This window comes from Abrus precatorius, unplaced genomic scaffold (assembly GCF_003935025.1).
Source record: "Abrus precatorius isolate BTA unplaced genomic scaffold, Abrus_2018 Scaffold7, whole genome shotgun sequence".
NCBI lineage: Eukaryota > Viridiplantae > Streptophyta > Magnoliopsida > Fabales > Fabaceae > Abrus > Abrus precatorius.
The window spans coordinates 7,085,792-7,102,750 of record NW_020874417.1 but is presented as its reverse complement, the minus strand read 5'-3'; the positions used below and the strand labels follow the sequence as shown (position 1 = coordinate 7,102,750).

Below are 16,959 nucleotides of genomic sequence, written 5' to 3'. Positions count from 1 at the left end.
CTAAAAATTAATATATTTTTTTCAAAAAACTAAGTTGTATGATATCTCTTTTTAAAAGAATATACTAATATCTATTTTTTTTTTAAATCTATTTCGTTTTTATCATTCTTAGCACTTATTAGATGCAATTCTATATACTCATTCATTTTAACTAGTACTCATCTACTTTTAAAATACTCTTAAAATGTATCAAATAATTCATATTATATTTAAATAAAGCCTATTTATATACAAATTAATCCATTAAGAAATTCATACTAAAACACATAATTTATTCACATTACTTAAAGTTCATCTAAAAAAATGTGTCAAATATTTTAGATACATATTATTTGATACTGCCTGAGTAGTTAAATAACAAAAAATATTATATAAAATATGAAGTACATAAGAGCTTAGATAATAGGTTTTTTTTTTTTTTACTAATCAATGGAGCTTACAAATTCAAAAACAAAACAAAAGTTAGATTACAAATCTAGAATACCATGATCTAGACAAAAAGAAAGTAAAGATGGAAGAGCCTTATCAAACTAAAAGACAACGCAAAATTAACTCTAAGTTTTATCAACCAGTCAACATTTTGATTAGCCTTCATAAAAACATGGTTGAATAAGATAAAACTACAATTCTAAAATAGATAATAGTTTCAACTTTGAACATGACAACAGGAAATAGATAATAAAATAATAATAATAAATTACTTTATATGAATTGTTCAACTCTAAATATACTTGAATTTTTTATTTTATTTTATACCATTGTGCAACTATAGCTATAAGACCATCTTTTATATTTTTAATCATTATTGAAGCATCATTAATTTATTTTTTTTCCATAAAATATAACATAAACTATGTTTTTTTTATAAAATCACTCGTAAAATATTACTCAAACTATAATAGCAACAACTATTAAATATCATACAATAAAAATATACAAAACATTATTCAATGTCTTCAAGGTACAAAATCTTCCTCCTTTTACATGTGTCATTTCTGTAGTCTACTTCATTATTTTTAATTTCAACAATATTTCTAATAATATTTACAATCACACAAGTTTAACTCTAAAAGAATTATTTTCTATTTTTACACATTATTAATATTAAGAAATAATTAATAAGCAACTAAGATCCTATCATTAGCTACATTATTTGTGATATCTTTAAATTCAACAAATAAAAAGATTTATAATACTACTATCTTCACATTCATATAGTTGTGGCAAAAAGAAAATTTATCTAGTATGTATGACTTATAGGTCATGAATCTCTCATATTTTAACCAACAATTTAATTGATGTATAAATTTGTTTACCCTATTCAAATCAATAAGTGTAAATTTAAACAATTGGCAAGAATTTGCCTCTTAAAATCTCTAATATTGTGCATATATATATATATATATATATATATATAACACTTTTTATGAACGATATATCTACTTTATCCTTGCCTCCCGTAATTATTTAAAGCTTTTGATATACAATATATCTCCTTTTACATGGTCATAAAATGAGATTATACATATTTTGAGATACTTATTAATTAGTTTTATTTTATTGACTAATTAAATATATATATTTTCAAAATAAACTAATGCTGGCTCATAAATAAGATTACACACATTTTTATTTTCATGTATATATTAATTAATTTTATTTTTTAACAAATTAAACACATGCACTTTAAAATAAAAAAAATACTTATTCATAAATAAAAACATCAAATATTTAGAATTAATACTTTTGTATATTTAATGAAACTGAACTTCAAATCAAACAATGTAATATCTAATTTTTCCAACAATAATAATAAATAATATCATATAAAAAGAGTTTTTGCAAATATAAATTACGTGACATAATCTAAATATAAATTTAAATAACAATGAGAGTTACTAAAGAAAATAACATAAATGTTGTGATAATTTTTATAAAATATATATTTAGAAAGAATAACATTCACACTTTACAAAACTTATAGATAATAAATATCAAGATTTTTTTTATAAGATTAATAAGATCACTTGTACATAATTTAATTAATCAATATTTAAATTTTTTTTTTTACTATTATAAAAATTTAAAATGACTTATTTTATGGGGACATGGCCTAATTAAAAGCTAAATATAAAATATAAAATAAAAATTAAAAATTAAAAAAATTGTATAAAGGATACTGCCTAGATATTATGGAAGGGTACTACTTTAGTATTGATATATAGATGAATTAAAATTTTTCATTACATTGTTAATTATTTAGGTGACTTAATCACTCCTCAACCCATTTTTTAAGTATATTTACTTTGACTTTCTTTTTCTACTTGAGGTGAAGGCAAAGGGTCTAAGTTAATTTGCTAACACTACTCTTTTGCCTAAGAATGATATAATCACAGAGGAGGTTAAGTTTGAACTTTATTTAGATTTTGTTAGGTAGAATTGTTAAAGGTTAAAAAATTCTTTTTATTGAGTTTAATGCAACTCCATTCTCAAAATTCAAAGTTGAAAATAAAAGGCTACTAATAAGGTGATTTTTGTTATTAAAAAATTGATATGGATACTTCACTCTTTTATATTATTATCATTTTTTTTTTAGGTTAGATTTGAACCTTATTTAGATTTTGTTAAGTAAAATTGTTAAAGGTTAAAAAACTCTTTCTATTGAGTTTAATGCAACTCCATTCTAAAAATTCAAAGTTGAAAATAAAAGGTTACTAAAGAGGTGATTTTTGTTATTGAAAAATTGATATGGATACTTCATTCTTTTTTATTATTATCATTTTTTCTTTGATTTTTTTTCGAGGTTAGGTTTGAACTTTATTTAGATTTTGTTAAGTAAAATTGTTAAAGGTTAAAAAACTCTTTCTATTGAGTTTAATGCAACTCAAAATTCTCAAAATTCAAAGTTGAAAATAAAAGGCTACTAAGGAGGTGATTTTTGTTATTGAAAAATTGATATAGATACTTCACTCTTTTTTATTATTATCATTTTTCCTCTGGTTTTTTGTTTTTTGGAGGTTAAGTTTGAACCTTGTTTAAATTTTGTTAGGTAAAATTGTTAAAGGTTAAAAAACTCTTTCTATTAAGTTTAATGCAACTTCATTCTCAAAATTCATAGTTAAAAATAAAAAGTTACTAAGAAGGTAATTTTTGTTATTAAAAAATTGATATTGATACTTCACTCTTTTTTATTATTATCATTTTTCCTTTTTTTTTTCCCTTCTCTTAAGTTGCTTCTTCTTTTCTTATATATGATCGTTTAAACCTTTACAAAGATTTAAATCACTTAATCAATTTCTAAAATAATAAATTTTGAATAATGATTAAAAAAATTGGTTAAAATTAAAAAAAAATATGTGATTTTGATTATGAAAATTGAAATAAAGAATAAAAAAAGTAAACAATAAAAAAAAGCATTTTGAATGAAAAATTAATAGATTAAAAAAATAATAATTTGAGTATAAAATTTAAATTTGAGATTTGAAAGAAAAAATTTAACAATATAATAATTTAACCTTTCAATGATCAAACTATTGAAGATAGAGATAGTAATATCTATCCTTAGAAAATGTGAAAGAAAATAAAATATTAATTAAAATATATCATAATAGTAATATTAATAAAATGATTGATAGTATTGAAAATTCAAAATTTGAAAGGAGAGTAAAAAATACCTAAAATGAGTTATGAAAAATGAAATTAAAATAGTGGTTAATGATAAAAACCCGAGCTTCGAAAAGAAGGCAATACATGTAATGGGAGAAACATTTTTTTAAAATGTATTTTAAAAACAGATTATCAAAAATTGTTCTCATTGGGGAGAGCTCTACACTATGTATATCATATGTGCCCCTATCATCTGCTAGTCTCTATCTTTACCCTCTTTCATATACCCTATGCTATGCTATCTGTGTGACATGATGCACTGCACCTCAGGCCCTAGTTTCTACTTCCTTTCTCTTCTTTGCTTTAAGGACAACCCACCGACCACCACTTCAAAATAATAAAGATGATAAAACAAAATTCAAAATTTTAGAAATTCAAAAAAAAAAAAAATAATGATTAGATTTTTTGGATGATTGGGAGTGGATAAGATAGGGAATGAAAACTAATTTGGAAAAATTTTAAACTAAAAATTTTTAAATTCTAGAAGTATAAAAATGAATAGATTTTTTTTGGAGTTTCGATGAATAAGGGAGTGGGTAAAAATTATTTTCAAAAAATTTAAAATAGTAAAAATAATAGGTAGACTTTGTGGGAAAGTTGATAGAATGTTGAAGAAAAATTGAACGGTGGTTATAAAAAAATAATGGATGGAAGAGATGACAGAGGCATTTTAAAAATAAAAATAAAATTTAAAAAGAGATATAAATATAAAGATGCGTCTTTGTTAAAAAAAAATAAGAGAAGAGAGAAAAAAAAGAGTAAAAAAAGTAAAGGAGTGTTTGTTTTTTTAAATAATTTTCTTTTTTTAAAAATAAAAACTTTTTTTAAAACAGTAATTAAAATACCATAAGAATTTTTTTTTTGAAAAACTTTGCTTATTCTCATAATATACATCGTGTAAAAAAAAGTACACTAAGGAAGATTTTTTTTTTATTTCTTTACGCTTTTAGTTGCATGATTATTCCTGTTTTGATTTTTTTTTTTTATATTTTCACTCTTTTAGTTTTTTTTTTCTAATGTAATAATCAATGGTAACAAAAATACATCAAATAATATTTTTTATATTTCTTTGCTCTCTTGATTGTGTAATTTTTTCTTGTATGGTATTTTAACATTTTTCAAACTCTTAATTTATCTTTTATTTGATCTTTTTTTAAGTATAATAAAACACAAGAAGAGTTTCATTTTTTAATTAAATTTAAAAGGAAAATACAAAACTCTCTTAATTTTTTTATTTAAGTTAAATCAATAATTTTTTTAAATTCACTTCAATATTTTCAATATGTCTATGTATTTTGTTTTATTGTTTCCTTTTTTTTTATGGGTCCTAACATTTTTGTTTTTGATTTGTAATTTGTTTTTGAAAAAAAAAACTGAAGAAAATATGTTTAATTTAATTTCTTTTGACGTTTTAGGTTTAAACTTTTTCTGTCTTTTTTATTTCTTATTCATTCGATTCTTTATAATAATAATGATGTAAAAAATTTAAAAAATAAAATAAAAGATTGTGTGGATTGATTTATTATTATTATTATTATTATTATTGCAAATAAATTGTGTAAATAATCTCTATAAAAAATTACAAAATTAATGCTTGTACAAAGGTCAAACTTATTTTTCTTAAAAATAAAATAAATAAAAATATATAAATAAAATTTTTTGAATCCAAGTAATGACTAATTAATGTTAATTGAGTATTTGATCCACTTTTAATAAGGAATGAGTTTTAATTGATGAAAAGAAAAATTTACTTCAACCAATATATTCTTAGGCATGGTGATACATAATATAGAAATTACACTCAGAAAATTTTTTAGATTGTAAAATTTTACTGAGTAACTATATGTTAACTTGAACTTTATACAAAATTTGATTCACTTCTTATTAATTATACTCAAGTGATCAATTAATGTTAATTAAGTGGTAGATTGATATTTTTTGGATATTTATCAAAATAATCATGTGTTAAGTTGAATATGCAAAAATGAGTTTAATTATAAAATAAAATAATTATTTTTTAATATTTATCTCAAAATTTAAGTTTAATTTTTTTAAAATTTAAAATACTTTTTTATTGTTCAAATTAGATATTTTTTAAAAAAATTTATTTATTATTACATGACATTAATTGAATTTTATATTTATAGTATAATAATAGTAGATAAGATATAATAGATAAGTGTTTAACGCATTGCATTGGTATATATATTATAAAAGAATTAAATTATACTGGTCTAAATTATATTCATTCTTATATTATTAATAACTTAATATAAAAATAATTTTTATCAATTAAACTGTTGAATTATAATTATATATAACTAGATTATTTGTATCAAATTTTGTCAAAATTAAATAAAATAATTTTTATTTTTATAAATTTTAAAAATATATATTACATTAATTTTAAAGTATATAAATAATGTATTAAATAATTTTAAATTAATTTCAAATTTTTTATACATGATCTATATGATTAAAATTTTTAATTTAATGATTAATTATAGGATTAAATTATCTAACTAAATATTATTAAAAGTTATACATCATTTATATTAATGTAAATTATTTTTACTCTTATTGATTAATAACTTAATATATAAAATAATTTTCATCAATTAAAACGTTGATAATTATATATTATTTATATCAAATTTTATCAAAATTGAATCTCTATAACATTGTTATAAATAATTCTTATTTTCATAAATTTTAATAGTATATATTATATTAATATATATATATATAAATATAAATAAAATATATTAAATAATTTTGAATTAATGTCAAATTTTTTATTTCAAAACTTTTATTCTAAAAATTAATTTGATAATTACTTTATTAAAAAAAGTTATAAAATAAGAATAAAAGTAAACTTGACTTATACCAATAATGTGATCACTCCTTATATATCTATGCATTTTTTTTTCTTTTTTCATTCTAATTATTAATGAATGTCCAACTAAACCTAGTAGTTTATAAAAACATATCATATAGGTTAAAAAAAAGTCACAAATGTAATTAACTTACATTTATGAAAGATATAAAAATGATTTTTTAATGTGACTCGTAATAAAATCTCTAATTTATACTGTTTGAATAATTTTTTACCAAATATAATAAATAGAGTTTGACTAAACGTTTTATTAACCAAGTATGCACTTAGCAACAAAGATTAAAAATAAAAATAAAAATTTAACAAAAAAAATAAAAGTGTAAAAGTAACGCGGCACTGTTGTGTTCATCTCCTTCCGCAAACTACAATAACATGGGCGTCCTTTCACAGCTTCAAATGGACAAATAGTATACGTGGCGTGGTCCCATTGGAAGGAGATGGAGTCTGTGTTTCCCTCGTTCTAACCGCATGCAAAATCGACGTTGCGAAAAGAACAATAACACCAAAAAAAAAGCCCACAAAAGCGTTTTATTGAGTATCGTGCAAATCAACCGTTAATACATATTACACCATTCTCCACTCACTCCTCGCTCTGCTCTCTGCACTTCGACCACTCCGAAGAAAATCAATATTCATTCTTAGGGTTAGGGTTAGGATTTCCCCCTAATCCAATTGAGGAGCGAGATGGGCGTCAATTCCTTCCCATCGGAGGATTCCGTCCTCGATCTCGACGAGCAGATCTCACAGCTCATGCAATGCAAGCCGCTTTCCGAGCAACAGGTTTCCATTTCCCTTTATATCTCAATCGTTACGATCTGTTTCGTTATTTGCTACTTCGATATGGAATTTACCTTGATTGTATTTGTCTTTTGCTTAATTTTTACATTTTTCTTTTGTTTGGATGGATCGAATTGAAAGTAGCGTAAAATAAGGACTAAGGAGTAGTGGCTCTTACTTGATGCGGAGGAATTATGAAGATGGAAAAAAAATAGAAATGGAGATTGTTCGGAAAAAATACAGATTTTTGTTTTCGGCTGTAAAAGTAGCTTCTTTTTCCCTGTTTAGATTTGGATATAGTCATGTAGTCGCGCATAGGGAAATATGAGTTCATCAATTTAATGAAGTTTGAAGGAAAATTTAATTGTGGATGTTTAATTATGGTATTTGTATTTTACAAATGGCTTTGTTAGGTTAGGAATAGATTGTTATGACGCATGGTAAAGGTTATGAACTAAGATGTTTTGTGTTTGGTAGGTTTGATATATAGGAAATCATAATCTAGGATTGTTCGTATTTGGAACTGTTGGAGGACTAACCTTGGAGCAACTTTGAGGTTTCTCCCAGTGATTGAGTGACTGGGTGGGGGTGAAAACAGCCTCTCAACTCATTAGGGTGGTGTTGCATCACCCTCTCTAGAGCCCAGAATGGTGCAGGATGGGAGCATTGTACCTCCGGCTGTATGTCTGTATTGAAGCCTTCTGACATCGGGAATCGGAGATATGGGTCTGTAATGTATTTGACTAGATGGCATAATAACTTGTATATTGTATAGCATGGTGGAAACCTAGTAAGAGTTATCTGCATAAAGATGCCTTGTTGGCATCTTAGTGAAGCAGTGTTTACCAACAGCTAACTATGGGTTTTGTCTCCAACTTGTATATTTAAACGGGGTTCTTAATTCATTATGCTGATGCTACTTTGGTGGTCTTGTATGGTTTTTACAATAGCTTCATCCTTTGTCATTTTTGTATCAGCAGTTTTTTTTTTTATTTGTTCCTGCAGAAGATCTTATATCTAGAGTTCGTATACTTGAAAATTGACTTAGATGGGAAAATGAATAGATTTCATAATTTCTTGTTTGACCTCTTTTCCCTTTGATACTTACTATTTTTCCTTGGAAATATCATATATGTTGATGCTGATTGTCTTTCTTTCTTTTATTGATTGTTTTAACAAAGCAATAGTGACTCTTTTCTTGGAATCTATCTCCAATATCTTTTCCTCCTCTGATTGTTATCTCTTTGAGAAGATAAATATAAAAGTAAACTAATGCTCTCGTTTTCTATTGTGCTGTAGGTTAGAGTTTTATGTGAGAAGGCCAAGGAGATTTTAATGGATGAAAGTAATGTCCAGGTGTGAACCTTCCTTCCTTTTTATTTCTTGTTTTACGTTTAAATGAGGCCCTACTCTATTTCTCTAGACATTGATCTCACTCTTCACTAATTTTTCATCTGCTGGTTTGCTTTGCATAAAAAGTAATCCATTGTAGGGGACAGAAATCAGTTGCTGCTGTTTGTTCAACATTTTTTTGGGGGCAGGGAGGGGTGGGGGATTACCCCTTATTTGGGTTCCTTTGTCTGATGTTATTGCTTTTGTTGCCTGTTTTGTGGCAGGAAGAAGTAATTCTTTTAGTCCATTTTTTAAAATGCTCATGCTATATATCTTTTTTTCCATTACAAATACATTTCACTATTTCAATGCATCTTTTAATTGCAAGTTTTTTCTGAGAGAGAGAGAAAGCATTAATTTTTCTCTCTCTTTTGTACCACAGCCTGTGAAAAGCCCTGTGACAATTTGTGGTGATATTCATGGGCAGTTTCATGATCTTGCTGAACTATTTCGAATTGGAGGGAAGGTATCAGTTCTGACTATCACTTTCCTTTTGTATTCCACTCTTCTGTTTCAGCTGGGGAATGTCTTAACTAACTAATTGAGACCTGCCAAAGAAAAGGCTTTTGAAGATTGAAGTGCATCAGAGGTATTGTGGAGTAAATTGTATAACCAGGGAACTACTCCTTGAATTCACTTCAACCCTAATATTACCACGTTAAAGTCTATTAACATTTTACTAGTGTAAAATGAACTTTTTTTTACAAGAATTCTTTTTTTCCCCTTGATATTGTACTTTGCTGATTATTTATATATGATATCTGAGAATATTTGTTTTCTTGACAGTGTCCAGATACTAATTACTTGTTTATGGGTGATTATGTGGACCGGGGTTATTATTCAGTTGAAACTGTAACAGTAAGTACATTGAAGATAAACTTATTGATTTTTCTGTACGTATTAATAGTTGCTGCTTGTTCCAGAGCTTGTGTTTTATGTTATTCATGCTTTATAGTATGAAATCTATGAAAGTGTGGCTAATCATTTAAGCTGTCTCATGCAATTAGGGTGAATAGAAAATTGGATGGTCCCTAAATGGCAAGTAGCTCTTTCAAGTTTCAAAATTTATTACATAATAAGGAAATATAATTAGAATGTTTACTGTGGAGTATTATTTATGGATTTTCAACGTGGTCAGATTTAGAAGGCTTGCAGTTGATAAATGTTACTTATAAATAAGTCCACATTATATTATTAATTATACTTATATTTCAAGATAAATTATCCGCATCAAATGCTCAACTTGTGAATGGCAGGCAGAGGTAATTGCTGAGATTCTGGGGCATTAAAGAAAGTCATTCTGACAAAATCTCAACTCTGAAATTAATAGATTGTGAATCTGTTGTATAATTGATAATTGTTTCAGGATAGGTGTTTTTATTCCTGAGATCAAGAAAAGTTGTAACATTTTAGTGCTATTGATCTTAATCATCATTTATAGTAAATTCCTTTCCATTAGTATCAACATGCATATGTACATGATTACATCTATAGGATTACAAATTTTTCTGGATATTATGCTGTGATCGTCTTTTAGATAACTAAGTGATGTAGTTAGATGCATGTTTATATTTATATAGTTGTATACATTTTTGGCTTGTGTGATGAAGTTAAATAACTAAAGGATAAGTCTTTTGTTGTTGTTGAATAGATCATTTGTATCCTAATTCCCCTTGGCTTGATATTGGTGTATTGTGTGTTAGAGGTACTAATTTGTTATTCTATCCAGCTACTTGTGTCACTGAAAGTGCGTTACCCTCAGCGAATTACGATTCTTAGAGGAAACCATGAAAGTCGTCAGGTATGCTTTGGCATTCTTCTTTCTTTCAAATCTTCTGTTCTAAGGTCTATTATGTGATTTATTTTCCAAAGTTATTTAGTAACTTGTATACTTTAATGCCACAAAAATTAGCTTGTCTTGGAGGCTTTCTAGTTTTTTAACAAAATGTTGTTGTTAACTGTTCAGGCTTTGATTTTAAGACTCATGTATTACTTGAACTAATTGTCCCTTTCTTAATCATTTTTTTGCACAGATCACTCAAGTATATGGATTTTATGATGAATGCCTAAGAAAGTGAGTTTTCAACACCTTTATTTTGAGGTCCTAATGGGAAAATTGGGATATTGTTTCAATCGAAGTTCTTTTTTTGTTAATTATTGATGTACTCTACAGTGGTTTCATAAACTTGTGTAATACGTACTGTATAGGCTGTTTGGGAAATGGATTTTCTTTGTGGCCGGAATATCCATTGTTGTACTTTTAACATTAGACTTTGATTAGCTAGTGTCTTTACATGCATGGAAGTTGTGTGGGTATAACCGTATATCGATGGCATACAATGTGTTATGTTCTCGTTAACGTGGGTAAAGAATACACAGTTCTGTACTTATATTCATTACAGAAATATTGGTCTAAATTGAAATACTTCGATGGATCCAATATTGCAGACTAGATGTCCTAGACAAACTGATAACATCAGGATGTTTGTCCAGCTGGCATTTGGGAAAATATTGTAAATTTAAATAAATTATCCTTCAAAAAGGAATGCTGCTCAAAATATTAAAGACAAAAAAATGCTTCTTTTTGAGGGAAGGTCGAGGATGCATCTGATGTGACCTCTGCCAATCTTTTCTTAACGGACCTTGCTTTCTTTGTGTTTCTGTTATTAGTATTATCAAATAATTAATGGTTACAACCATTAGGACTTTCTTTGTTTTGAAGATATGACTTGTGCAATTACTTCCTATGTATTTGAAGTGGATCTTGTGATGTATTACTCAATTTGATTATCTTATGATGTTTGTTCTGTTTACATCATGTGGTCTTTTATTTCAAGACAAACAGTATGATTCCTAATATTCAATGAAGGCATAAATATTTAGATTGAGATTGGACCATAAAGGTGACACATTCATGAATATGAATTGTAACAAGTTAATTGATGTGGTTTGATAAATATTGATAGAAACATATTAGGTTATTAGACTTCATGTTAATAAGCTTGAGCTACACTCTTGACTAATGATCCTAATAAATTCTAACAAATATTATATGTAATTGGATATAGATTGAGATGCAATTTGACTTGTTCTGGATTTAATTCTTCTATAGGATCTATATGAGACTATGGATCAGTTGATAATAGATGTTATCTTATTGACTTATCAAATTCTTTGTTTCCTTTTTAAAGTTCGTGATAGTTCTTATGAATGCTTCTTTTGCAGGTATGGTAATGCTAATGTTTGGAAGATCTTTACAGACCTTTTTGATTTCTTTCCATTGACCGCATTGGTTAGTACATTTTTTTTTCATTTGGGAATTTGACTTAAGAGGACAATAAATATTGAGAATAAACTACGTATCAGTTATTATGTAAAGAATATTCTAGGAAATTGCTTTTTTTTTCCTATATTAAGCAAAATTGCCAACATTTCCCTCCCCCTTTTGTTTCAGAGGTTTGAAGAACCTTTTTCACTGTCTTTTGGAACTTACTTGAACAGTACCCATTTTATGAATTTTAAGTTAGCAACTTAGCATGCTCTTTTCGGAAAGTAAAATGTTGGAAGAGTAAGTAGGATGATGGACCAAGTCATGATATGGTAATTTTTAACAAATTCATGTAGTTTGTGGAAAGCATAGACAGGGTTGTATATATTTCCAGATATGAACTCGTGCTTTGAAATATCTGTCATTCAAATCAAGACATGATGGCTGTATAATAAAACTGAACTTCAGGGTTACTGAATGTAAGATGCTCAAGTTTGTGAAGTTAGTTTGTACTTTGCAACTAGTCTAATTGCAATTCATTTTCATTATAATGATAATCTTTTTCTTGCTATACTGAAAAGGGAGTTTGTTGTTAAAGACTTGAAGATCATAGTTGAAAGCTTTTGAACATTCAGCATCTAATTTAATATTGTTCCCCTTCCAGGTTGAGTCTGAAATATTTTGTTTGCATGGTGGACTTTCACCTTCAATCGAGACTCTTGATAACATAAGGAACTTTGATCGTGTTCAAGAGGTTCCTCATGAAGGGCCCATGTGTGATCTGTTGTGGTCTGACCCAGATGATAGGTGTGGCTGGGGAATTTCTCCTCGTGGTGCTGGATATACTTTTGGCCAGGTAACAAACAATATAATTCTCAACTCTAAGTTGTTGAATACGTTATTTTTGAAGCATTGAGAAATTGGCTATCGTATTTTATATTCAAATTCACTCTTTTTTTTTTACAGGATATATCCGAACAGTTTAATCACACAAACCAGCTCAAATTGATTGCTAGAGCTCATCAGCTGGTTATGGATGGATTTAACTGGGCTCATGTAATTGACCTTCTCATGGAATAATCTTTCTCTTGTTTGCTTTGGAGTAATGGGAGTGAAATTTAGATATGTCCATTTTGTTGAAACAGGAACAAAAGGTTGTGACTATTTTTAGTGCACCTAACTACTGTTATCGATGTGGGAACATGGCTTCAATTTTGGAGGTTGACGATTCCAAGGGCCACACATTTATCCAGGTCTCTCATATTATCTTGTTTAACATATTTTGCTCCTATACTGCATGGTACAATATTGTCATGTGCACTGGATCTCTGAGCATAAATTTGAAATGTAATTGCAGTTTGACCCTGCTCCTAGGAGAGGAGAACCTGATGTCACCCGTAGAACACCTGATTACTTCCTATGATGTAGCTGCTACATATCATATTCGTGTCACAGTTACATCTCATTTTGCACAAATTTCAGGTAGTTGTGCATCCTCGTTGATGAGATTACTGTAGGCACTTAAATCCTTGAATATATATACACACCAAACTTTTTTGCGGTTGCCCAAGACTGCTTTGATGTATAATATAGGCAGATTACATCGTTTTTTTTTGTGACGCTTGAGAAATGTGGATATTTTTTCGTTCTTGTCTTCCTCATTTTTAGAAGCAATGACTGGGATTTTTTCTTCATTGAGGATTTGCTTTGCTATGTTCCGTAATTTTTTCGTAGAAGTTGCATGATAATAGTGATTATGTTTTGTTCTTACAAATTATGTTCAATTTCATTGGTAGTTATCATCTATCCTGATATAGCCTATGAAAAGAATATATATAAACTCGTCAGACTTTGTTTTTGGTTAGTCAAATAACATGGTGGCGAACAAGAGAAAATTGGATTTTGATTTCAATGCGCAATAGTGTATGTTTACAAACAATTGTTCCATCTCTGATCAACATGTCGAAGTTTTCAACCAATTATCTTGCTGCTTAGCTGTTCAGGTTAGACCTAATCGCCTGTGTCGATTTCATTTCTAACCCATGATAGTTTGAACACTGAACCTAGTCGAATGTAGAATTTCCAAGTTTATTATACTGAAAAAAAAAAAATCTAACCTCATTATTTGCTTTTTATCCCTGATAAATTAATTTTTCTTGGAAGGTCAAGCTATGTAAAATCTTAAAAAAGATTCGACTTAGAAGGTAAATTGTTAGGTGATAATTCATGTTACACTCTTTTTTTTTCCTTTGGAAAAATTCAAAGAAATTGGCTTTTGAATGGGCATTATGGAATTTAAATGGGAAAGTTATTTAGCGTCCGAACAGGATTTTCACTATACAATTATTTTACTAGATGTGATAAATTACCATTAGACAAGGGATTTTCTTTGTCTTCCAATTTTACTCCTAATGTTTTAGTTTAGGGAACTTTATTTATCCTAAAATCTAGTTGTGATATGACCAAAGGTATGGTCTCTGGCTAATAAAAGTTTGATTTACGTATTGCTTTGAAGTTAGTTGATATGATATTGCGCATGTCTTATCACCACAAATCCGTGTATGAAAAAAGAGATGATCCAAAGTGAAAAAACATAACAGAATATAGATGAAGATGATAACTTGAATAAAGGAAAAAAAAAAACTAGAGGAATAAAGAGTGAAAAAACAGTGAGGGTGTGAAGGATGATACTAGTAAAAAAAAAAAACAAAAAGTAATTAAAAAAAGTGAAAAATGAAACTAAGAAATATCAAAGAGTCTCGTAAAGAAACAAATGAAAAAAAAATTATAGAAAATTCTAACTACTTAACTCGTCAAGAACTCTTTGGAGCAACATTAGTTGTTAGAGATGACAACCACAAAAGTTACATGGAGAAAAGAGAAACTTGCCATAAACAATAGTACTCAGTAGAGATTCATTAGAGGCAAAAGTTATTGTTAGAATGGATAAGTAACGACTATATGGTTCCTTTATTGAAAAAAAAAAGAAAGATAAAAATGACTCCTGAATTATCCAATTCGCTATTTTTACTTCATATATGGTCTTTGCAATATAAATAGCATTCACCATTTTGAAAATGGCAAAACCACAACACAATGACCATGCATGGTGGCAATCTCAAAATTTTATCTGCAAAAATATCATAGCAGAATAATAGCCGCTATTCAACAACAATGCAACTATATGTCATGTTCAATATACGAATGAAAAATCTTTGCAACTTTCATTGTTGATTACCATAAGATTTCTATCATTGTGCACTTTCAATCATTAATTGCTACTTTTGTATCAAAAAATCTTTTTTTAGCTTTGAAATGTTAAAGTTGACTATCAATCTTATTCACTTCCTCCATGTCTTCTACCATTATTCCAAAGATTTATATAGTCCACGCTTAACTTCAAAATCATTTTTAAAATACAAAGCATAATACAAAATTAGATTAATATAGTAGCGTGTAGCGTGCAAAGGTTTAGGCAATAAATTTTTTCATATCTCACATTTATCTATCATAGTTGTATGAAATTAGAGATTAGAGAATAAAAAAAAAATAGTTTTCAAACCAAAGCTATAAATTATAAAAGTTGAACTAATGTCTTATACACATTTTACTCTATTGAAGTTAGTTTGAATCTTCTTCTTGACTCAATCCATTTTCTCATAAATAAAATTCATGACTGACTTCTCTTCTAAATCCACCAAATGCAACACTTAATTAAGCGATAAACACCTCTTAAGTAACTTAGGATATCTTTCCAAAACTCCTTATTTGTAACTAGATTTTCAACAACTTTTTTCATATTTTGTTTTTGCAAACAAACTATCTTTCCATTCTTTGGATGTAAACATTTTAAAAAAATAATTCATTGTTATCATTCAAGTATCTTAAAGTCAAGTAAGAAGTTGCAAAACATATAATTGCAAGTTTAATCAAATTTGCCTCATTAGTAATGTAACAAAGATATAAGACTAATCCTAGAATAGATATAAGTAGTGATTTTTTTTTTTACCACATGCGGTATTTTCTTTAAGTAACAATGTCTTGTCAAAATCCTCCAACATAAGATTAATATAATGTGCAACACAAGGTATCTAATAAAACATTTTCCTCTTTTAAATCAAATTGAACTAATGTTTTATTTGCATCATTGTTCATCATAATTTATACTATATTTTCTTTTTCAGCTTCTTCAATAACCTTATTTATCATCTTAAAATTTTTATCTGTTATTTTGCATATGTTATATGTCTTAATAAAATTTAAAAATATAGTTTCTCTGAACTATTTACCAACAAATTAAGTATGATCTTTTTAATCTTTTTGTCAGTCAATCTATTGATATTTTAATATATTTAGTTTTTTTTTTCAATAAGCTTTGTATCTTCCAAAATTTAATTTATCTCCTCAATTTTTTATTTTAAATATTTTACTTGAATCTCATGGTAGAATAATAACTTAAATTCAATACTATATTGAGCAATTGTCTCATGCATCTTTTAAAACTCTTCACTCTTGACAATTCAATCAGTTCTGTCTCGAACATATAAAAATTAAAAGAACCAAAACCAACACTTAAATCTGATAAACTTAATTCTTTTAACTGTTTAAAACTGTGACCCAATCCAATTTGATTTGAAATTAAATTTCAACTTTCGCTTTCCTTTGGTACGGGTGGGTCACAAAATTTTGCTCACCCCTAGTCAAAAGTGTAAGTGAGTACTTGAGTGGATTTCTTTCCTTAGGTGTAAAGTGAGGATCGTTGTATGCGACAGTGAGAGTAACTAACACTTGGGGATTTTGGTTTCAAATTATCGTGAATGTAAGTGTGAATGGAGGGATTAAGAATGCAAGCTTTTGGTCTTCCTTGAGTACATCTGACCGAGAGAATGAAGAGTGTTCTTGGCACTTTGGTCTCAAAATGGGTACGAAAATTAAGCTTCTTCTTCGTGTTGGGCTTGAC

General features: G+C 27.3%; 1 protein-coding gene across 2 annotated transcripts; it reads left to right on the top strand.

The window, feature by feature from the left end:
* The first annotated feature begins 6,958 nt into the window (after window positions 1-6,958).
* LOC113873704 (serine/threonine-protein phosphatase PP2A-4 catalytic subunit-like) lies at window positions 6,959-13,862 on the top strand. 2 transcript variants are annotated; one of them, XM_027511962.1, is made up of 11 exons: window positions 6,959-7,342; window positions 8,639-8,695; window positions 9,114-9,197; window positions 9,518-9,589; window positions 10,461-10,532; window positions 10,765-10,805; window positions 11,957-12,023; window positions 12,664-12,855; window positions 12,966-13,055; window positions 13,145-13,252; window positions 13,357-13,861. In XM_027511962.1, the coding sequence occupies exons 1-11, from the start codon at window positions 7,247-7,249 to the stop codon at window positions 13,420-13,422; spliced, it is 945 nt and encodes a 314-aa protein (XP_027367763.1). In that variant the 5' UTR covers window positions 6,959-7,246; the 3' UTR covers window positions 13,423-13,861. The 2 variants fall into 2 exon arrangements, with proteins under 2 accessions (XP_027367763.1, XP_027367764.1); XM_027511963.1 differs by lacking the exons at window positions 8,639-8,695; window positions 9,114-9,197 and having other exon boundaries at window positions 6,994-7,342; window positions 13,357-13,862.
* Window positions 13,863-16,959: the final 3,097 nt, after the last annotated feature.

Bases quoted from the DNA above. Each gene is read 5' to 3' on its own strand.
- LOC113873704 (XM_027511962.1), top strand. From the start codon at position 7,247: ATGGGCGTCAATTCCTTCCCATCGGAGGATTCCGTCCTCGATCTCGAC. The intron at 8,696-9,113 runs GTGTGAACCTTC...TTTGTACCACAG, and splicing joins TGGATGAAAGTAATGTCCAG to CCTGTGAAAAGCCCTGTGAC. The intron at 13,253-13,356 runs GTCTCTCATATT...ATGTAATTGCAG, and splicing joins AGGGCCACACATTTATCCAG to TTTGACCCTGCTCCTAGGAG.